The sequence below is a fragment of the Artemia franciscana genome, chromosome 17, assembly GCF_032884065.1.
Source record: "Artemia franciscana chromosome 17, ASM3288406v1, whole genome shotgun sequence".
NCBI lineage: Eukaryota > Metazoa > Arthropoda > Branchiopoda > Anostraca > Artemiidae > Artemia > Artemia franciscana.
In genome coordinates, this window is record NC_088879.1 from 31,494,854 (window position 1) to 31,519,726 (window position 24,873).

Genomic DNA, 24,873 nt, shown 5'->3' on the forward strand with positions numbered 1-24,873 from the left:
CTTGAAAAATACTGCTTCAAAAATCCTCTCTCATATATATATATGTAATATATAATATATATATATATATATATATATATATATATAATATATATTAATATAAATATATATATATATATATATATATATAATATATATATATATTATATATATATATATATATATATATATATATATATATATATATATATATATATATATATATTTAGCTAACGTGCCACCCCAACACCTAGTTTGTGGGGGCGCTTCGCCAGCCCCCCCAAGCGCGTAAGTCGTTACGCGCTATATTAGTTACGTTCCATTGTAGTTGTGTCCCCTGTGTCCCACCTGTTAATATATATATATATATATATATATATATATATATATATATATATATATATATATATATATATATATATATATATATATATATAAATAAGTTGTCTGTGGGTTATGTCTGTTACACTTTGTCTGTTACGCCAGATTATATCTTCTATATATATATAAAAATAAGTTGTATGTATTTTTGTGTTGAGGGTTTAAATGTAAAAACTGGGAATTGCATAAATATTTCGAAATATTTTGACAAAAGATTAATGTAATTTTAAAATCTTAAAAAATATACTTAAAATTTGAGGTTTATTATAAATTGTTGAGCTTTAGCCAGCTTGGCACGTTTAGATTTCTCCAACTGTCTATGTTATAGAATGTTACCAAAAAGCAAAACCAGGCTTGCGGTTCAAAGAGAAAGGGCCAGATTAGGAATGTGCAATTTACGTCAACGAAGGCGTGTCGAGGAACTACCAGAGCAACGAAAAACCAGACTTGCTGCTGAAAGAGAAAGTAAAAAAAGAAGGTGTGTCGAGGAATCACAAGAGCAACGTGAAAACAGGTTTTCGGCTTCAAGAGATAATGCTAGATTAGGAATGTGCAATTTACGTCAACGAAGGCGTGTCGAGGAACTACCAGAGCAACGCGAAACCAGACTTGCTGCTAAAAGAGAAAGTGAAAAAAGAAGGCGTGTCGAGGAATCACAAGAGCAACGTGTAAACAGGCTTGCGGCTGATAGAGAAAGTAAGAAAAGAAAGCGTGCCGAGGAACCAGAGCAACCTGAAAATTATCGCATGGCATTCAGGTACAGCCCAGTCGATGATTATAGTAGATGTGTTCAAATCGGGACTATGTCTAAAATTTGTCTTTATTGCAAGGCCTTTAAATTTAATGGTGAAACAATGGGAATATGTTGGGCCTCAGGAGAAGTTAAACTTCCTCTACTGGCTGCACCCCCAGAGCCATTGAAGACTTTGCTTACTGGAACTACGTCAGAATCTAAGCGTTTTTTTTTTTCAAACATCAGAAAATATAACTCATGTTTCCAAATGACGTCGTTTGGTGCCCAAATCAAAAATCGAGATCAATTTATGCCTACTTTCAAAGTAAAAAGGCAAATTTATCATAGAGCAGGGTGCCTTTTACCATTCTCAGGCGAGAATCATAAATTTTTACAATTGTACTTCATCAGTGATAGAAATTCTGAATTGAATACACGTTGCGAAATTTCTCCCAACGTTGAAAGCACAATCGTTTCCCAATTGCAACATCTTTTCCACGAAAATAATAATTTAGTGCATCAGTTCAAAACAGCCATCGATTTGATGCCTACTGATACGCATAAAATTGTTATTTCCGCTGACAAAACGCCTCCTGGCCAACATGTGCGTAGATACAATGCTCCAAATATCGACGAAGTGGCAATCGTTATGGTCGGTGATCAGTTTTTACTTTGAGATATTATTCTTCATAAGTGAAACGCTCAGTTAGTAAGAATTGCTGAAACTCATCGATGCTACGATGCCCTACAATATCCTATCATTTTTTGGGATGGAGCCGACGGCTATCACTTTAATATTAAATTGATGAATCCAGCCACTAACAAAGAAATGAATAAGAAATGCAGTGTAATGCATTATTATACCTATAGACTGATGATTCGGCAGGATAAAGACAATTATATTTTAAAATGTCGTCAATTGTTTCACCAATGCGTCGTTGATATGTATGCAAAAATTGAATCAGAACGTTTGCTATATATCCGTCTGAATCAGACCAAGCTCCGCTCTGAACAATACATTCGTTTGCGAGATGCAGTTATAAATGACGGTAATACCACAAATGTTGGAAGATTAACAATTTTACCTTCGTCATATGCTGGCAGTCCCCGTCATATGCATGAATATGCTCAAGATGCTATTGCGTATGTTCGTCTCTATGGTCGTCCAGATTTATTTATTACATTTACATGTAATCAATCTTGGGACGAGATACTGTAGCTTTTACTTCAAGGCCAATCGGCGGTTCATAGGCATGACATTACGGCCCGTGTCTTCCGTCAAAAGTTGAAATCACTGATAAACTACATAGTAAAACTTGAAGTGTTTGGGTCAGTGCGATGCTGGATGTACTCAGTGGAATGGCAAAAACGAGATTTGCCACACGCACATATACTAATCTGGCTACATAAAAAAATTACTTCGAACGAAATTGATGATGTGATTTCCGCTGAAATACCTGATAAAAATGTCGATAAGGGGTTACATGATATTATTGTAAAAAATATGATACATGGACCTTGCGGTGCACTGAACGAAAATTCACCATGCATGGCCAAAGGAAGGTGCACAAAGCAATATCCTCGACTTTTAGTATCAAAGACAATTACTAGCAATGATGGTTACCCACAATATAGAAGAAGATCTACTGAAGATGGCGGTAAAACAGCAATAATAAAGAAGCGTAACGGTACCACCATCGAAGTAGATAACCAGTGGGTTGTTCCATATTCCCCATTATTATCAAAAACATTTAATGCACACATAAACGTTGAATACTGTAACTCCGTAAAGGCAATCAAATGCATATGTAAATACGTCAACAAAGGCAGTGACATGGCAGTTTTTGGCTTGCAGCCCGAAATCAAAGATTTCGACGAAATCGTACAATATCAGGCTGGAAGATACATAAGCAGTAATGAAGCTGTTTGGCGATTTCTTTCATTTCCGATACATGAACGTAGTCCAGCTGTTGTTCACTTAGCGGTACATTTACAGAATGGTCAACGTGTTTATTTCACGGAAACCAACGTGCAACAAAGAGCCCTGAATTCACCGGATACAACATTAACAGCTTTTTTTTCGCTTTGCAAAAATGATTCTTTTGCAAAAAACTGCTGTATACTGAAGTGCCTTCGTATTACACGTGGAATACTAAAAATAAAGTATTTGAACGTCGAAAACAGGGTAAGTCAGTCGACGGCCAACCTACCATCTTCAAAGATACCACGATAGGAAGACTCTACACCGTTCACCCAAATCAACATGAATGCTTCTTTCTACGCCTGCTTTTGGTGAATGTACCCGGTCCGACATCCTTTGAGTATTTGAGAACTGTTAACGGTACTATACATGACACTTACCGTAGTGCATGCCAAGCTCTGAATTTATTGGAGAATGACCAACACTGGGATAACTGCATCAATGACGCGTGCGAAACGCCAACTCCAAGTCAAATTCGTGCATTGTTTGGCATCATTTTAACAACTTGCTCTCCATCAGCTCTATCAGAAATTTATAACTACACTTTAGTTATTATAGAAGATTTGTGCGTACGTATGGCAAACAAACCTCTTCAGGATTTGGGAATGCCTTCACCTAACCGTATCGCTGCTGTTTCGACATGTGTAGAATTGGATCGTGAACAAAGTTACAGTACGATTTATCTATTGTCGTATGTACAAAATAACATTTCCAAGTTAACGTCGGAACAAAAAGACATTTATGATACGATAATGCACTGTGTCGATAACAACGTTGGAGAAATTTTCTTTTTGGATGCGCCAGGAGGTACTGGTAAAACGTTTGTGATAAAACTGATTCTGGCATCAATTCGATCAAAAAATGATATAGCGTTGGCAATTGCGTCGTCCGGAATAGCCGCAATATTGCTGCCTGGTGGAAGAACTGAGTGCACAATGGCACACAAAAAATCGCTCGAGGCTCTGGATCAATGCTTGAAAGATTTGAGAGGCAAGTCGAAACCCTTTGGCAGCACATTAATATTGCTTGCGGGAGATTTCAGGCAAACATTACCTATAATACCTAGATCAACTCCTGCAGACGAAATGAATGCTTGCCTGAAAAATTCTAATTTATGGGCACACGTAAAAATATTAAAATTAACTACAAATATGCGTGTCCGATTGCAAAACGATGACTCGGGTCAAACATTTTCAGATCAATTGCTGGCAATTGGACATGGAAAGCTCCCAGTAGACTCAATTTCAGGACGTATACAACTACCTGCTGATTTCTGTAATTTAGTGACGTCCAAAAATGAATTGATTGAAAAAGTATTTCCGAATATTCTAAAAAATTATAAAAATAATAAATGGCTAAGTGAAAGAGCGATTCTCGCACCCAAAAATATATACGTCCACGAAATCAACAATATTGTTTTGACCAAGATTCGAGACCAGGCAGTCCTTTACAAGTCAGTCGACACAGTTTTGGAACCAAATGAAGCGGTTAATTATCCATCTGAATTTTTAAATTCCTTAGATCTTTCAGGGTTTCCACCACACGTGCTACAACTAAAAATAGCTTTGCAATCCACCAAAGCTTTGCAATGGCACGCGACTTGCCGTAAAAAAAACAATGGAAAACCTAATAGAGGCCACAATCTTGACAGGGCCTTTTGAGGGTGAGGCTGTTCTTATTCCTCGCATTCCCATGATTCCAACGGTTCTGCCTTTTCAATTTAAAAGATTGCAATTCCCAATTCGATTAGCATTTGCAATCGCCATTAACAAAGCTCAAGGTCAATCATTAGAAAAATGTGGTATAGATCTTAATACTGATTGTTTTTCCCATGGACAATTTTACGTTGCATGTTCGAGGGTCGGTAAACCTGACAATCTATTTATATGTAGCGACAATTTGACAGCGAAGAATGTTGTATATTCGCAAGTTTTACGCAGTTAATTTGTATTGTATCTATCTATCTATCTATCTATATAAAAACGAGTTGTGTGTATACATGTTTGTTTGTTTGTAAAAAGAGCGTTTGCATATGACGTCATTATTAGTACATAAGGCTTTGTATATGCACAGACAATGGGAAAGCCAAGAATGTTGTATATTCGCAAGTTTTACGTAGTTTGAAACACATATATAAATCTATCTATATTCACAGGTGGGACACAGGGACACAACTACAATGGCACGTAACTAATAATGTGCGTAACGACTTACGCGCGCGGGGGGGCTTGGGGGGCGCGAAGCGCCCCGCTAACTAGGTGTTGGGGTGGCGCGAAGCGCCACCCCAACAGCTAGTATATCTATCTATATAAAAATAAGTTGTCTGTCTGTGGATGTGTGGATGGATGTGTGGATGGATGTGTCAGGTGACGTCACCTGAAAAAACTGGATTAGGTGACGTCAAAACTGAAAAAACTAAAAAAAGGCAAAAACTACAAAAAAAACTAAAAACTAATAAAAAAAATAAAAAAGCTAAAAAACTAAAAAAACTATAAAGGTAAAAACCAATAAAAAACTAAAAAAAAAACTGAAAAAACTAAAAAAAGGCAAAAACTACAAAAAAAAACTAAAAACTAATAAAAAAAGTAAAAAAGCTAAAAAACTAAAAAAACTAAAAAAACTAAAAAAAGGTAAAAAACTAAAAAAAATAAAAAATAAAAAAAAACTAAAAAAAAGGAAAAAACTGAAAAATAAGCTAAAATAAAGGTAAAAACCAATAAAAAACTAAAAAAAAAAAGGAAAAAACTAATAAATGACGACACTCAAAGAGAAAGCGACCAGGACAAAAAACTAAAAAAAAAGGCAAAAACTACAAAAAAACTAAAAACTAATAAAAAAAATAAAAAAGCTAAAAAACTAAAAAAACTAAAAAAAGGTAAAAAACTAAAAAAACTAAAAACTAAAAAAAAACTAAAAAAGGTAAAAACTAAAAGAACTAAAAAAGAAAAAAATAAATGACGACACTCAAAGAGAAAGCGACCAGGACAAAAGGAATGTTCGATTAGCAATCAACAAAGCACCGGGACACAGGGAGTATAAATGACGACCAGGACACAAGTAAAAAAAAAAATTAACAAAACTAAAAAGAAGGTAAAAACTACAAAAAAACTAAAAAGAAAAAAAAACTAAAAACTAATAAAAAAACTAAAAAATCTAAAAATCTAAATAAACTAAAAAAGAAAAAAAAAGGAAAAAAATAAAGGAGAAAAACAAAACTAAAAAACGAATGTATATACAGACCGGTACACCGGGATACAAATGACGACCGGGACACAGGGAATATAAATAACGACCGGGACACAGGGACACAACTACAACGGGGACACCGGGGGAAACAGGGGGATATAAATGACGACCGGGACAAAAAAACTAAAAAGAAATAAAAACTAAAAACTAATAAAAAAAACTAAAAAATCTAAAAATCTAAATAAGCTAAAAAAGAAAAAAAAAGGAAAAAAATAAAGGAGAAAAACAAAACTAAAAAACGAATGTATATACAGACCGGGACACCGGGATACAAATGATGACCGGGACCCGGGACACAGGGAATATAAATGACGACCGGGACACAGGGACACAACTACAACGGGGACACCGGGGGAAACAGGGGGATAACCTGACAATCTATTTATATGCAAAGACAATGGGACAGCAAAGAATGTTGTATATTCGCAAGTTTTACGTAGTTAAAACCATATATATATATATATATCTATATTCACAGGTGGGACATAGGGACACAACTACAATGGCGCGTAACTATTATGGCGCGTAACGACTTACGCGCGCGGGGGGGCTTGGGGGGGGCGCGAAGCGCCCCCACCAACTAGGTAGTTTTTTGTCCTGGTCGCTTTCTCTTTGAGTGTCGTCATTTATTAGTTTTTTCCTTTTTTTTTTTAGTTTTTTATTGGTTTTTACCTTTATTTTAGCTTATTTTTCAGTTTTTTCCTTTTTTTTAGTTTTTTTTTATTTTTTATTTTTTTTAGTTTTTTACCTTTTTTTAGTTTTTTTAGTTTTTTTAGTTTTTTAGCTTTTTTACTTTTTTTATTAGTTTTTAGTTTTTTTTTGTAGTTTTTGCCTTTTTTTAGTTTTTTCAGTTTTTTTTTTAGTTTTTTATTGGTTTTTACCTTTATAGTTTTTTTAGTTTTTTAGCTTTTTTATTTTTTTTATTAGTTTTTAGTTTTTTTTTGTAGTTTTTGCCTTTTTTTAGTTTTTTCAGTTTTGACGTCACCTAATCCAGTTTTTTCAGGTGACGTCACCTGACACATCCATCCACACATCCATCCACACATCCACAGACAGACAACTTATTTTTATATATATAGATAGATATATATATATATATATTTAACTACGTAAAACTTGCGAATATACAACATTCCATGCTGTCCTAGTGTCTGTCCATATAAATAGATTGTCAGGTTTACCAACTCTTGAACATGCAACATAATAATTGTCCATGGGAAAACTAATCCGTATTCATATCTATACCGCATTTCTAACGATTGCCCTTGAGCTTTGTTGATGGTGATTGCTAATCGAACATTCCCTGTGTCCCCGTCGTCATTTATATATCCCCCTGTGCCCCCGGCGCCCCCGTTGTAATTGTGTCCCTGTGTGCAGGTCGTCATTTATATTCCCTGTGTCCCGGTCGTCATTTGTGTCCCGGTATCCCAGTCTGTAATTTTTCTTTGAGTGTCCCGGTCGTCATTTATATAGATATACTAGCTGTTGGGGTGGCGCTTCGCGCCACCCCAACACCTAGTTGGTGGGGGCGCTTCGCGCCCCCCCCAAGCCCCCCCGCGCGCGTAAGTCGTTACGCGCCATAATAGTTACGCGCCATTGTAGTTGTGTCCCTATGTCCCACCTGTGAATATAGATATATATATATATATATGGTTTTAACTACGTAAAACTTGCGAATATACAACATTCTTTGCTGTCCCATTGTCTTTGCATATAAATAGATTGTCAGGTTATCCCCCTGTTTCCCCCGGTGTCCCCGTTGTAGTTGTGTCCCTGTGTCCCGGTCGTCATTTATATTCCCTGTGTCCCGGGTCCCGGTCATCATTTGTATCCCGGTGTCCTGGTCTGTATATACATTCGTTTTTTAGTTTTGTTTTTCTCCTTTATTTTTTTCCTTTTTTTTCTTTTTTAGCTTATTTAGATTTTTAGATTTTTTAGTTTTTTTTATTAGTTTTTAGTTTTTATTTCTTTTTAGTTTTTTTGTCCCGGTCGTCATTTATATCCCCCTGTTTCCCCCGGTGTCCCCGTTGTAGTTGTGTCCCTGTGTCCCGGTCGTTATTTATATTCCCTGTGTCCCGGTCGTCATTTGTATCCCGGTGTACCGGTCTGTATATACATTCGTTTTTTAGTTTTGTTTTTCTCCTTTATTTTTTTCCTTTTTTTTTCTTTTTTAGTTTATTTAGATTTTTAGATTTTTTAGTTTTTTTATTAGTTTTTAGTTTTTTTTTCTTTTTAGTTTTTTTGTAGTTTTTACCTTCTTTTTAGTTTTGTTAATTTTTTTTTTTACTTGTGTCCTGGTCGTCATTTATACTCCCTGTGTCCCGGTGCTTTGTTGATTGCTAATCGAACATTCCTTTTGTCCTGGTCGCTTTCTCTTTGAGTGTCGTCATTTATTTTTTTCTTTTTTAGTTCTTTTAGTTTTTACCTTTTTTAGTTTTTTTTTAGTTTTTAGTTTTTTTAGTTTTTTACCTTTTTTTAGTTTTTTTAGTTTTTTAGCTTTTTTATTTTTTTTTATTAGTTTTTAGTTTTTTTGTAGTTTTTGCCTTTTTTTTTAGTTTTTTGTCCTGGTCGCTTTCTCTTTGAGTGTCGTCATTTATTAGTTTTTTCCTTTTTTTTTTTAGTTTTTTATTGGTTTTTACCTTTATTTTAGCTTATTTTTCAGTTTTTTCCTTTTTTTTAGTTTTTTTTTATTTTTTATTTTTTTTAGTTTTTTACCTTTTTTTAGTTTTTTTAGTTTTTTTAGTTTTTTAGCTTTTTTACTTTTTTTATTAGTTTTTAGTTTTTTTTTGTAGTTTTTGCCTTTTTTTTAGTTTTTTCAGTTTTTTTTTTAGTTTTTTATTGGTTTTTACCTTTATAGTTTTTTTAGTTTTTTAGCTTTTTTATTTTTTTTATTAGTTTTTAGTTTTTTTTGTAGTTTTTGCCTTTTTTTAGTTTTTTCAGTTTTGACGTCACCTAATCCAGTTTTTTCAGGTGACGTCACCTGACACATCCATCCACACATCCATCCACACATCCACAGACAGACAACTTATTTTTATATACTAGCTGTTGGGGTGGCGCTTCGCGCCACCCCAACACCTAGTTGGTGGGGGCGCTTCGCGCCCCCCCCAAGCCCCCCCGCGCGCGTAAGTCGTTACGCGCCATAATAGTTACGCGCCATTGTAGTTGTGTCCCTATGTCCCACCTGTGAATATAGATATATATATATATATATGGTTTTAACTACGTAAAACTTGCGAATATACAACATTCTTTGCTGTCCCATTGTCTTTGCATATAAATAGATTGTCAGGTTATCCCCCTGTTTCCCCCGGTGTCCCCGTTGTAGTTGTGTCCCTGTGTCCCGGTCGTCATTTATATTCCCTGTGTCCCGGGTCCCGGTCATCATTTGTATCCCGGTGTCCCGGTCTGTATATACATTCGTTTTTTAGTTTTGTTTTTCTCCTTTATTTTTTTCCTTTTTTTTTCTTTTTTAGCTTATTTAGATTTTTAGATTTTTTAGTTTTTTTTATTAGTTTTTAGTTTTTATTTCTTTTTAGTTTTTTTGTCCCGGTCGTCATTTATATCCCCCTGTTTCCCCCGGTGTCCCCGTTGTAGTTGTGTCCCTGTGTCCCGGTCGTTATTTATATTCCCTGTGTCCCGGTCGTCATTTGTATCCCGGTGTACCGGTCTGTATATACATTCGTTTTTTAGTTTTGTTTTTCTCCTTTATTTTTTTCCTTTTTTTTTCTTTTTTAGTTTATTTAGATTTTTAGATTTTTTAGTTTTTTTATTAGTTTTTAGTTTTTTTTTCTTTTTAGTTTTTTTGTAGTTTTTACCTTCTTTTTAGTTTTGTTAATTTTTTTTTTTACTTATGTCCTGGTCGTCATTTATACTCCCTGTGTCCCGGTGCTTTGTTGATTGCTAATCGAACATTCCTTTTGTCCTGGTCGCTTTCTCTTTGAGTGTCGTCATTTATTTTTTTCTTTTTTAGTTCTTTTAGTTTTTACCTTTTTTAGTTTTTTTTTAGTTTTTAGTTTTTTTAGTTTTTTACCTTTTTTTAGTTTTTTTAGTTTTTTAGCTTTTTTATTTTTTTTATTAGTTTTTAGTTTTTTTGTAGTTTTTGCCTTTTTTTTTAGTTTTTTGTCCTGGTCGCTTTCTCTTTGAGTGTCGTCATTTATTAGTTTTTTCCTTTTTTTTTTTAGTTTTTTATTGGTTTTTACCTTTATTTTAGCTTATTTTTCAGTTTTTTCCTTTTTTTTAGTTTTTTTTTATTTTTTATTTTTTTTAGTTTTTTACCTTTTTTTAGTTTTTTTAGTTTTTTTAGTTTTTTAGCTTTTTTACTTTTTTTATTAGTTTTTAGTTTTTTTTTGTAGTTTTTGCCTTTTTTTAGTTTTTTCAGTTTTTTTTTTAGTTTTTTATTGGTTTTTACCTTTATAGTTTTTTTAGTTTTTTAGCTTTTTTATTTTTTTTATTAGTTTTTAGTTTTTTTTGTAGTTTTTGCCTTTTTTTAGTTTTTTCAGTTTTGACGTCACCTAATCCAGTTTTTTCAGGTGACGTCACCTGACACATCCATCCACACATCCATCCATCCATCCATCCACAGACAACTTATTTTTATATATATAGATATATACAGTTTCATTTCATTTCGGTTTTTTTTTCTTTTTTAGTCTTTTATTTTCTTAGTTTTTTTCTTTTTTAGTTTTTCTTTTTTAAGTTTCTTCTTTTTATTGATTTGTTTTCTTCAATTTGTCAATGTTCATTCTAACATTGACACTTAGAAAAATCTTTACGTGCCAAGCAAGCTAAAGCTCCAACAATTTATAATAAACCTCAAATTTGGGTATCTGTTTTAAGGTTTTCGAATTACCTTTATTTTTTGTCAAAATATATTGAAATATTTGTGCAATTCTCAGTTTTTTTAGTTTTTTCTTTTTTTAGTTGTTTAGCTTTTTTTAGTTTTCTTTTCTTTTTAGTTTTTTACCTTTTTATTTTTTTATTTTTTTTTACATTTTTTCTTTTTAAGTTTTTTCTTTTTTTAATTTTTTTTTTATTTTTTAGTTTTTTTTTAGTTTTTTCTTTTTAGTTTTTTTTAGTTTTTTACCATTTTTCTTTTTTCAGTTTTCTTTTTCTTCTTTAATTTTCAGACGTCATATGCAAACCCTCAATACAAAAATACATACAACTTATTTTTATATATAGATAAGATATAATCTGGCGTAACAGACATAGTGTAACAGACATAAAAGACGGACAACTTATTTTTATATATATAGATTTTTATATATATAGATACAGTTTCTTCTTTAGTTTTTTCTTTTTTTTAGTTTCTTCTTTTTATTGATTTGTTTTCTTCAATTTGTCAATGTTCATTCTAACATTGACACTTGAAAAAATCTTTACGTGCCAAGCATGCTAAAGCTTAAACAATTTATATTAAACCTCAAAATTTGGGGTATCTGTTTTAAGGTTTTCGAATTACTTGAATCTATTGTCAAAATATATTGAAATATTTGTGCAATTCCCAGTTTTTTTTAGTTTTTTCTTTTTTTTAGTTTTTTTTAGTTTTTTATCTTTTTTATTTTTTTACGTTTTTTTTAGGTTTTTTTGTTTTTTTAATTTTTTTAATTTTTAATTATTTTTTTTTTAGTTTTTTCTTTTTAGTTTTTTCTTTAGTTTTTTACCATTTTTCTTTTTTCGAATTACTTTAATCTATTGTCAAAATATTTCGAAATATTTATGCAATTTCCAGTTTTTACATTCTAGTTTGTTTTCTTTTATATATATAGAAGATATAATCTGGCGTAACGGACAGACAACTTATTTTTATATATATAGACTAGCTGTTGGGGTGGCGCTTCGCGCCACCCCAACACCTAGTTGGTGGGGCGCTTCGCGCCCCCCCAAGCCCCCACGCGCGCGTAAGTCGTTACGCGCCATATTAGTTACGCGCCATTGTAGCTGTGTCCCTGTGTCCCACCTGTGAATAGAGATAGATATAAATATATATTTTTAACTACGTAAAAAATGCGAATATACAACATTTTTCGCTGTCCCATTGTCTGTGCATATAAATAGCATTTATATTCCCTGTGTCCCGGTCGTCATTTGTGTCCTGGTGTCCCAGTTTGTATTTTCTCTTTGAGTGTCCCGGTCGTCATTTATATTCCCTGTGTCCCAGTGTCCCGGTCGTCATTTGTGTCCCGGTGTCCCGGTCTGTAATTTCCATTCAAACAATCCCTGTGTCTCAGTCGTCAATTATATATCCCGCCTGTGCCCCCGGCGTCCCCGTTGTAGTTGTGTCCCTGCGTCCCGGTCGTCATTTATATTCCCGGTCGTGATTTGTGTCCGGGTGTCCCAGTCTTTAATTTTTCTTTGAGGTTCCTGGTCGTCATTTATATTCCCTCTGTGTCGGTCGTCATTTGTGTCCCGGTCTGTAATTTATCTTTGAGTGTTTTTCTTTTTAGTTTTTTTTATTTTTTTTTTTATTTTTTCAGTTTTTTTTCTTCTTTATTTTTCAGCGTCGCTATGAAGTACATATCGCCGAACCTTTGTTTTTTAACTTAAATCTGGTAGGCATTGATGACCTTATCCAAGTCAAAATCCCAAACCCAATCATCATCGCTATCATTTTCAGTTTTGATATGTTTTGACTCTCGCTTTCCAAGTGGATTTTCATCTAACTGCGCGGTTTTGCGTTATTTAGCCGCAAGCCTATTTTCTTGCTGTTCTTGTGATTCCTCGGCACGCTTTCTTTTCTTACTTTCTCTATCAGCAGCAAGTTTTTTGGCATAGACTCTTTGAGCAGCTTCCTCGGCTGTTGCCATTGTAGGTTCTTCAGTCATTTTACAATTAAACATTTTTCCGTGAACTACCATTAATGACGTCACCGTCAAAGCAAAAATGACGACAACTAATTTCATGACGTCAGCCGACACAGAAACATGACGTCACCTGATCCACAAACAGACAGACAACTTATTTTTATATATATATAGATATATAGAAGATATAGATAGATAGATATATCTTTTATCTATATAAAAATAAGTTTTTTATTAGATAAATCTGATTGGACCTTGAGATACTCAAGATTTATTTTGTTGGCTAAAAACTTATGAGAGAAAATGGGTGGATAAAGTGAAAACTCTTTGGAGGTCGTAAAACCACAGTTTTTTTGGTAGATTTGGGCTACATTATCGTTTGCCAAATGGTGAATCCAGAATATGAAGGAGGACAGACTTGTTTTAACTTTTTTTTGCTTTAGCCCTAGATTTAAATTTTTGTAGTTTTATCTGGGTAGGCAAAAGATTGACTTGACGAACTAATAATAATGTACAAAAAGTATCTAATGACGTACAAAAGCAGGGCAGTTATGTATTAAAAAAAAAAATCAGAACTTAATGCTTACGTGCAAAAATCGTCAATTTTAAAAAGTGAGTAAATATTTATGTCTTACAAATAATTATTCCGAATAAAGTCTTTACTTTAGTATTATCAGCAAATAAATTAGAATGATTTGAACATGATGCTTGGTTTTATAACTTTAAAACAGTAAGAAAGAGTCTACTAACATTAAATATTGTCAAAGTATATTATCACAATGAGTTATGAACATGATCCTCCAAATTATGATAAAGCCACTAGTCCTCCATGCTATGAGGAAGCAACAGAGCATACACTCATTGATACCAACAAAGTCGAACAGAGTCGCAATTCTGATTTAAAGACATTATTACGAAGGTATATGATTTTCCTACTTATTCCCATTACAATTGGTATAATCGTTTACTTGTATTATGCTGCAGTGGACTTAAATAGACTTGTAGCCGAAAAAGAAAGGATGAATGTTACCCAAGTTTTTGAAAAAGAAGGGATGAAAGTTATACCTTATGATAATTTATGAAATTTTACCTTATGATGGTAAAATTCCTTATGGAAATGATATTGTTGGTTATTCTGGTTATTGAAATCTTTATGATGATTGAAATCATAGAAACTTGATTGGGCCTATCACGCTCTCTGTTCGACTTGCAACTATCTGACTTACCGACTGTCCGAATTGCAGCCCCCCTCCCCAGATTTTGCAAAACACTTTGTGTTTCCATCCGGTGATTTGTGTGGATTTGAGCCGCTAAGATTATTCGCATTCTCTTTCGGGGACGACGTGCTTTTCGCTTATACTCAGATGGAGGCCAAATAAGCACACCATTTAGAATTTTTTTATCTTAAGAAGTAACGACGCTTCTTGACTACTATGGTCCCTGCGTCGGCCGTGCAGTGTATTCCTGCAGCGTGATTCGATTTCTGGGTCCCGTATTACCAAGCTAAGGTCAAATCCACTGTGCCACCACAGGACACAACATTTAGAATCTGTCATTTTTCAATTGTAAAAGGTAGCCTAGTCGTCTTAGTCTGTCGTACACTATAGCCGAAGAAAGCGAGATTTTTCCTGCTTTTCTTAGAAGCACATTTTTCTTACAATTTACTGTTTAATATAAGGTCAATCTAACTTAATACCGACGATCTGAGACAATTTGTTTGAAGGACTTTTAACAAATCGTCCTTAAACTTTCGAATCTCCCACGATTTAGATTCGTACTTGTCAATAGCACGGGTTTCCATATTCTAATCTTAGTTCAAAAGCTTATTTTCTTATTTTTCCATGCATTTTTCACAATATAGTTTAGAATAATTACAATAAATTAGCTTTTCTCTAATTAGTTAATTCAATTTACGATTTTGGAATTTCGTTAATTATCCAAGAAAATCATGAACATTTCAATGAATCTTTTTTAGGATCGAAGCGACTTAATGGATCAGCTGACTAGGTCAGAGGAAGACAAACAAACTTTGACAAAGTCACTTTTTGAAGCTGAGTACGAAGCGGAGAGATTAAGAACCATAGAAGATAAACTGAGGTCTGTGCTCCGAACTATGGCTGCATTACACACTATGGTACGAATTAATTTCGTCGCCTTCATCATTTTTAGTTCAAATGTAGTGTTTAAATCAGAGCTAGCCTTTTAAATAAAAAGGTCAAAGAAAACTTCAGATTTTAATAATTAAACATCGGATAAACTTGAGATTTTATAAGTGAATATGCAGAGGCAGTTTTAAGGGGGAGGAGAGAGGGGGGACTTTTCCAGGGCTCAAAAAATTTAGGGTGCTAAATTTCAAATAACCGGTCTGACAATTATAAAAATTTGCAGTTTTTGAAATTTTATTTTTGATAAATTAAATTAGAAGGTGCAGGTAATAAATTAAAATAATTAATAAACCCTTAATTAAATAATAAAATAAGGATACAAAATAATTACAAAATAATATTTAAAATAAAACAATTAATAATAATTAAATAGTTTCAACAATAAAAAAAAATGATTGATTAGTATATTGAAAACAATTTTCTTAGTAAATGAAAATTTCAAACCTTGGCTTTAGCATTAATACAAAAGAAGAAAAAAACTAAAAAAGATAAAAACTACAAAAAAAAACTAAAAAGAAAATACTAAAAAAACTAAAAAAGCTAAAACACTAAAAACTAAAAAAGTAAAAAAAAAAATTAATAAAAAAAGGTAAAAACTACAAAAAAACTAAAAACTAATAAAAAAACTAAAAACTGAAAAAGAAAAAAAAAACTAAAAACAGAAAAAACTGACGAATAAAGGAGAAAAAAAAAAGGTAAATGTATTCAAGCCGAAGTAGCTGAGTTGGTAAAGCGTTTTGTTCCAGGTTCTAGGTCTGAGAGGTTCCAGGTTCGAACCTTGGCTTTATAGCATTAATACAAAAGAAGAAGAAAAACTAAAAAAGAAAAAAAAACTAAAAAACAGGTAAAAACTACTAAAAAACTAAAAAAGCTAAAAAACAAAAAAAAAAAAAAAGGTAAAAAAACTAAACTAAAAAAGAAAAAAACTAAAGAAATAAAAAAAAGGGTAAAAACAGCAAAAAAACTAAAAAGAAAAAAATGTAAAACTAATAAAAAAAACTCAAAACTGAACAAGAAAAAAAAATTTAAAAAAGGAAAAAAAACTGAAAAATAAAGGAGAAAAAGAAAACTAAAAAAAAAAAATAAAAAAAAAATATAAAAAAGGTAAAAACTAAAAAAAAAAATAAAAACTAAAAAGAAAAAAAAACTAAAAAGCTAAAAAAATGGCAAAAACCAAAAAAAAACCAAAAAAAAACAAAGAAAAAAAGGAAAAAAACAAAAAATTTATTTCATCATATACCAATTCAAAAACGAATGTATATACAGACCGGGACACAGGGAATATAAATGACGACCGGGACACTCAAAGAGAAATTACAGACTGGGACACCGGGACACAAATGACGACTGGGACGTGTGTGTCGACTGACGTCATGTTTGTCCACTATGTTTGGACACTATATATATATAGTGTCCACTATTTCAAGAGTCGGTAAACCTGACAATCTATTTATATGTACAGACAATGGGACAGCGAAGAATGTTGTATATTCGCAAGTTTTACGTAGTTAAAAACATATATATATATATATATATATATATATATATATATATATATATATATATATATATATATATATATATATATATATATATATATATATATATATATATCAATCTAGGAACTGTTAGTATTGTTTTCATAGAATATATAGTATTGTTTCATAGAATAGATAACATTAATGTCACTTGATCTGTCATTTGACATGTTATCTTTGACAATTAATATTTAATTTTAACGTCACTTGATAATGTAATATCAAGTTAATGTCAAGATAATGTAACATTTAATGTCACTTAATAATGTCATTTGACATTATCTTTTACAATTAATATTTAATTTTCTTTATAGAGCCTTTCTCGACGTTCGGTTGGTCGAATCATAATTGAAGCTGTCGAAAGGAGCGTGGATCCTCAGACTAAGGAGTGCAATATCATCAAGTTTCTTGCCACCCTTCAGCAGTCCAGCTCTGAAATGGAGCGTCTGGGTACAGAGAGTCTTATCAATCTGGCGTTATCTGCAGTTCAATAACAAAAAAGAATTATAATTATAATTAAATAATAATTTTACAATTGATTGATTATAATGAATTATTTAATTCAGAACATTCACCTCCAAATTATTGTTAAACTATTATTCCAAGTCAGTTTATTGCTTAGTGTTGCTACTTTTTTATGTTCGGAATTCTAAATTTGATTTTTTTTTTTTATTCGACTCTTTCAGTATAATCTACTCTTAAAGAGAAATGTTTCATATCGCCCGAATTTTTTTTTAAACATTTCAAAGCATACCTAATAAGTGAAATCACTGATATTGATTTAGAAAAATTTGACATAACTTGACTCTTTCTGGCATAACAATTAAAAAGTTTAATTTCTTTATATACATGAGGTTTTTCTTTACCTAGAATAAGATTGACCATGCCATTGCCTTGTTGTTGTTTGGGGTTTGATGCGTTTGACCAACAGGTCATGTGCTATTGAATTACTTGACCTATCTGAATTTTATACAATCACAAGCTCGTTTGGGTATCATTACAAATAATAGTCACTAAATTTATCTATGCATTACTTATCTGCTAGTTGTTTGAGGTTTTTCTTCTTCAGCAGTCGCTTACGTTGAAAAAAAAAACAAGACAATGCATTTATTATTCACCATGTTGCCTTGTAAAAAATCAAATATACACCCATATAAAAGTCCCCTAAAAATTATGCTTGGCCTATATTGAAGATTCCATCTGTACGATCTATTATACATCTTGTTTTGATTTATAATTTAATTAAACAGCGCTCAGCTCACAGCTCACAGTGCTCACTTAACGGAGAATTTTTCGACACGTACCATAACATCTGTACCTCGTGCTATTTTGATGATAATGACGAAAAATAGCATGCATTTTTTAGTTTCAAAAATACTACTTTCAGAAAAGACGAACTGCTTCTAAAGTTACTATCTACTCACGCTTAACGTTATTTTTAACATATGCTATTTTGATTCCGGACACCTCATAAAGTTGCATTTTTGCAACTTTCGGAGAAACCTAATCTGATTTTCACATTAAAAATTTCGAATCGTGAAAGTTCCTTGAATCTAGATTTGGTCAAGCTCATCTTCTTCCTTTGAAGTTGCTGTTCAATCTTGCCTTTCTAATTTAGCTTGTAATCTAGCCCATACATTTTACCTTTTGGGTAAATTACTCTTCAATTGTATACGCTAGCTGTTGACTTAGATGGCGTTTATATGCTAAATTGGATTTGCTCTAATATACAGTAAATCGTCGTTTTGGCCAGACAGAAAAGGGGAAGGTTTTAACTTCAAATTCTTTGATACGCAATACGCAATACATTTACCTTTTGGGTAAAGCTCAAGGTTACTCTTCAATTGTATACGCTAGCTGTTGACTTAGATGGCGTTTACTAAAATTTTCTTTGAATACATGGTAGCAAGGATTGCGACCTCTCATATGAAAATTTAAGCTTAACTCAATCTCACGCAACAAGAAATTTCTTTCAAGTAATCAGCTCATTTCAAACAATAATAAACAAAAATTATATTCTTTGAGATAATTCATTTATTCTGACAAAAGAAATGGGTAGTTGATAGGGTTTGTAACAACCCACCTTTCCAATCTTGGTGCAGAAATTCGACCTTGGTGCGAGAAAATGTTTCTTTAAAATGGTTACTTTTTTTGTAAAGCTTATTTCATTATTGATTTGTAGTATACCTTCCAATGGTATGCATTTATATTCATACCATTGAACCGTTTTCCTAGTACTTTATTTGATCCCTAATTTAGAGGCGTTAGAACTCACGTCATGTGAGTTCACTCAGAGACGAGCATAAGTATTTAAAAATACTGGCAGTCTCTGGTTTACATGATTTTGGCGCAATTATATACTAATTAACTAATTTACTGTTAGCAGTTCGTCTGTTTTTTTAAGACCATTTTAATAAAAGGCTCTTCATTCTGAATTTAAACGTAATAGTTCGAATTTTTGTGCATCCGGTTTGGATTCACTTCACTCTGACTACTCTTTAACTTGTCGATGTAAATTATGGAAGAAACTTGACATTGACTATACTGTTGATGATATTTTTTTTATTTAAGACTAGCTTACCCGTTGCGTGGTTCTGCGATCTTGAAAGAAAGGCAAATTCACTCGACGGAAGATTCCCTTGTGGACCATTCTCCTAGAAACCCTCCCTCTCCCCGCTGAAAAATTCCCCTGACAATGCTCCTTCACTGGGGATTGAGTCCATAAATAGAAAAATACGATGATGCACCGAATCCAACATAGTTTTTTCTTCTTTTTTTTACGTCATGCTTTCCGCAATGGAGTTAATCCTGAGCTGAATAAAATCATTCTTTACCCTACGTTTCAAAAAAGATAGGTAAATGATTTTTGAGACCACACTAGCTAATCACGATAAAGCATAAAATCGCGAAGAAAGGATAATAAACTGCCAGTGAAAAACGTCTGGTGAAAGAATTACCCTTTGACCGTTAATCAGAAAGGGTCATCCTATCTTAGTTTTGTGTTTAGTTTTAAGGTTTGGTTTTTTATATTTTTTCAGTTTTATTTTGCTCTGAAGAACGGTCAAGCGGAGGTCTTGACCGAAATATTTGCATTTTTTTTTTCACTAGCGGTTTATTGTCCTCGTTTTCTTCCTTTCTTCCCGACTTTATGTTTTATTAGAAAGTATATCAAAATCATTTCAATGTAGAAAATTTCCTTTTTATCACTTTCACAAATAAATGCAAAGTTAATGTAACAGTAAAATTATTCTTACATGTCTTCAATGTCTCAAAAACCATCCCTGTACAGCTACGTGATTTTAAATAACATAAAAAAGAAGCACAAATTTTCCTTTCCTCCTTATTCTTTTCACAATTTCACATTTCTCCTCAAATTTTGTTTAAGTTTGATTGAACTTAATCCTATATGATTTAACATAATCCCTTGTCTTCCTATATTAAAAAACACTGGTTTTGCATCTTCATGAAAGAAAATTGAGACAAATCTTTACCCGTCCCAGAAATTTTACCTCGGAAATCTTGCAGTTTTTCCGAAGGTTTCTTATATTTTCCATAGAATTACCATTTTAGTGTTTTTTTTTTTTCGAATTATGTTCCAGTCCTCCTCCCCGCAGTTCCCAATATTCCAGTCCGCAAAAAGTAATTCATGCTTCTACGTTTCTTCTTTAAATTGTGGTCTGTAACACTTTTGATTTAAAAATAAGCGTAAAGAAAACCAGAAATGCCCCTCCTTCCCTAATTTCTAAGAAATACTCCTTTTGTATCTTCATGAAACAAAATTAAGAAAAAGCCTTAGCACCCCCCGAAGTTTATACCTTGGAAATTTTGATTTTTTTTCTGTTTTCTCATACCCTCCGCATAAGTGGGCTTTGGGTGTTTGTTTTCAAGCTGTGTTCAATCCTTCTTTCACCTAATTTTCAGTGCCTCCATCCCAAAAGACGAATTGTCAATTTCACATTTCTCTTTTAAACTGTGTTCTGTTACAATTTTAATTTAAAGATAGTAATAAAAAGCCAAAAATCCCCCTTTGGATTTTAAGAAATACCTTTTTTTCTATAGAAATTTTGCTATTTCCCCCTAAGATTTCTTATATTCTTAGTATAATCGCCTTTTGGTGTTTGTTTCAAGTCTTGCTCCACATTTTACAGTGATCCTGCCTCCAAAAATGTTCGAAATTTCACATTTCTCTTTTAAATTGTGTTCTGCAACAGTTTTCCTCCTAAACTGTGTTATATAACCCTTGATTTTCTCTATTTTTGTCGGCTATATTTATTTTAAAAAAAAATATGACAAAGCTCAAATATTGTGGACTATCAAATGGGCTTTACAAAGGTATTTGGGAGAACTTTACTAGACTTTGAGTAAGCGGTCTGTAACTCGCTTAGTATAAGAGCATCCATTGAAAAATATAATTTCTGGCTAGAAAGTAGTAGCAGCTCCTTTTAAATGCACATTTAAAAGAAAAACTGTGGACTTTTCCCCCTTATTCAAAGGAAAAGTGTTGGTATACAAAACAGATGAAGTGAAGTTTATTAGTTTTTTATTAGCTGCTTGAAAAACTAGGAAATATCTGTTAAATATTCTAATACAAATCTTTGCATACGACTTTACTAATTTAAATATTTGTACAGGAATATTTGTTTTGGGCAAAAAAGAAATAAAGATACAGAAACCGAGAATGATCAAGAGAAAGTGAAAGAGATATAATTTTTTTATTCTAGCATAATTTTTATCGTTGTAGACAGAGAGGCAGTCTTGTTTGAAAAGATTTACATTTTTCAGAAGCTTGTAAAATAAGTTTCATTATAAAACATGAATAGATGAAAACCGAAGTTTTAGAAATGTATCATTAGCAAGAAAAGTAACTAATATATATCCAGTAATATAGTTACATTCATGGTTAAATTCTAGGTCAAAGCCGGATTTTTTACTTCAACAGTCAATGATACTATTATTTCTTTTAATAATACATCAGTGTACCAAGTGGCCAGAGGCCAAAGCAGTTGCGCAAACTCCACCTCTGTAGTAATCTACTTAAAGCTAATAGTCAATTATATCGAAAGCTGGTAGATTCAACAATAGATTTTACTGGTGGTTAATTAACTTAAAAATGGTGTCCTTGTGTCTTGCAAAAAACTTGGTTGGTTTTTTGTGTTTGTTCGCAAGTAGCTGTTTTTAGAAGACATATTTCGTCTGGCATCAAAGGTATGGTACACACAGTTTTGATGTTAAATGACCCAATTTCAAATTATTTTATAAGGGGTAAAGAGGTTATAACCTATTTAAGAAAAAATTCTGAAAGTCTTAGAAATAAAATAATGCTATGAAAATCAAAATGTACAATTAAAGACCTTCTTTGTTTGAGGGGATAGAGAATTTTTTTTTGTAAAAATGTTACATAAAAGCTTTTGACCTACTACCGCTTTACCCCTCTTTAAGAACAAAATTCATCATTTCTAATTTATCTTTTTTGTTATTTACCTTTTATGGTCCGTTTTCTTTATCATTTACGTTTTTTCTCTCTCATCCTTTTTTGTGATCTAACGCTGGTAAACAAAATAGACCTAGCAATATCCTCTGTTTTTGTGCATAAGCAAGACTGAAAAACACTCAATATTTTTTATATTTTGTGATATTTTTCAAATATTCCTCTTTGTACTGGCTCAGTGTTTAAAGTCATTCAATGAGGATAAAAGAATAAGGTAGAATTAAAAGAAATAAAAAAGAATGAAAGAAATCAGAGTAAAGGTTAATAAAAGAAAATTAAAATACCCATTAGATCACCACTAAAAATTTTGACTACTACTACTGCTAACAAGTCACTGCATCACCAAGCTGCTTGATGCTGACAAAGCTACACACGGTCATTATCCAACCCCCCCCCTCACTCTTTAATTCCCTGTAAATCTTTCCTTACGACCTTCTCCCCTCCAATTCGGGTAAAACCTGCTTTTTGTTTGGCTCTGGACGGTTGGCCGACAAGGGTGGATATCTTGGTCTTCGTCGGTGTGATGCAACGATTTTTACGAACTCATTTTCCAAATTAGTTTAAAAAGATTTAGGGCATTACCACCTTATCTTTAATGTTGCTATGGTTAACGTTAAAAATAAATAGTCAAAACGTATTAGTTAAGTTTGACAACACTTCTCGTCCGTAAAAATTCAAATTCTAACAATGTTGATTACCAAAGACAACTACGCTTTGAAAGGAAAATTAAGTCTAGTTAAGCTGTTTAATTTCATATATTCTTGGCCTTTTTTTTACGTTTTGTTTTTTAAATTTGTTGCCTGCAACCACAAAAACTGCATAACTGCAGATTTAAGATAGCCTTGCCTTTTAGGATAAATATGGCTGTGTAAATTTCCGCGTAACTCGAACAATCATGTTTCATTGTCACTATCTTGTGTACTGTAAATTCCCTTGTCCTTAAATATACATTGCGTTTTATGAGTATTTTCTTTTTCGCAGGTAAATTTTGAGAAGCTCAAGTACCTGACTTCGGGTTTCCAAAGATTGATAGTCTTCTCAAAATTTAAAAAATTTGATTTTAGAAACAATTAATTAAGATACGTGTTTTGCATTTGAGAATAAACAAAATAAACGCTATACTCATAACAGTTTTTATTTAGTGTTTTGTGTCCCCATTTTGTTTTGTTGCGAACCTTCATTAGTTTTTCTGTGTCTTTATATTTACCCGTTTAATTTAAATTCCTCTGTCTTTCTATGCGGAATTATCTTGTTACATTTTTGTGCCATTTACTATTTGTTTTTTAAGTTTCATATTTTGTTTTTATCTGTTTATACCAGTGAATAGAATTTCTAGTCTTCTAAATTTGTATTTCATGCTATCTCGTAGGCTTGATAAACTTAAAACTATTGTTATTAAATAAACTATTTTTTGTTAAATACAAACTTGAACCAATAAACTCCTATTAAATGGATCATTATATGAATTGAATAATATTACTATTTGATAAACAATTTATTAATTAAACTATTAACTGGCTTCAACGTTCCTTATGCGTATCTATTAATATTATCAAAGAGATGATCTGAAAGAACTGATCTGATATGGAAGATGACTTAAGAAATTTAATTATTTAATTTTGTAATTAAGCTGAGCTGTTTTCTGTTCGTAAATTTAACAAAATATTTTTAAAAAGAGTACTTTTGTCGATTTTTCAGTTCGCATCTTGAATTTGATTTACTCCCCCTCCCCTTACACTGAATGATGATCTACTATACTAAGAACAAGAAGGTATTTTCAAAATCTAGGCGGGACAGATGTAGAATTTACTTAGTAGAAATCGACTATAAGCTAAAGTTACAAGGGGAAGGGGGTAAACAGGTCAAATTCTTAGAATCTTATTTTGTTTTATTGGTCAACCTGTGCTTTGTCACTGAATAACGTAGTCTAAGGTTATTTCTTTTTTATTAAATAAATCTGATTGAGCCTTGAGAAACTCAAGATTTATTTTGCTGACTGAAAACTTATGAAAGAAAATGAGTGGACAAAGTGAAAAATCTGAGCAGGTCGTAAAACCACAGTTTTTTGGTAGATTTGGGCTACATTATCGTTTGCCAAATGGTGAATCCAGAATATGAAGGAGGACAGACTTGTTTTAACTTTTTTTTTGCTTTAGCCCTAGATTAAAATTTTTTGTAGTTTTACCTGGGTAGGCAAAAGATTGACTAGACGAACTAATAATAACGTACAAAAAGTATCTAATGATGTACAAATGCAGGGCGGTTATATATTAAAAAAAAAAATCAGGAATTAATGCTTACATGCAAAAATCGTCAATTTTAAAATGCGAGTAAATATTTATGTCTGACACAAAATTATTCTGAATAAATATTTTACTTTAATATTATCAGCAAATAAATTGGGATGATTTGAACATGATGCTTGGTTTTATAACTTTAAAACAGTAAGAAAGAGTCTAATAACATTAAATATTGTCAAAATATATTATCACAACGAGTCATGAACATGATCTTCCAAATTATGATAAAGCCACTAGTCCTCCATGCTATGAGGAA

At 32.2% G+C, this 24,873-nt stretch overlaps 1 protein-coding gene across 3 annotated transcripts in view; it reads left to right on the forward strand.

Moving 5' to 3' along the window:
* The window catches only part of LOC136038141 (EF-hand and coiled-coil domain-containing protein 1-like), a 204,755-nt gene extending 180,462 nt beyond the window's left edge, over positions 1-24,293 (forward strand). For all 3 annotated transcript variants that reach the window (XM_065721173.1, XM_065721171.1, XM_065721172.1), the window contains 2 exons: positions 15,102-15,260; positions 17,144-24,293. In XM_065721173.1, coding sequence (XP_065577245.1) covers positions 15,102-15,260; positions 17,144-17,323 — 339 coding nt within the window. In that variant the 3' untranslated portion in view covers positions 17,324-24,293. The remainder of the gene's footprint in view (positions 1-15,101; positions 15,261-17,143) is intronic.
* The last annotated feature ends 580 nt before the right edge of the window (positions 24,294-24,873 follow it).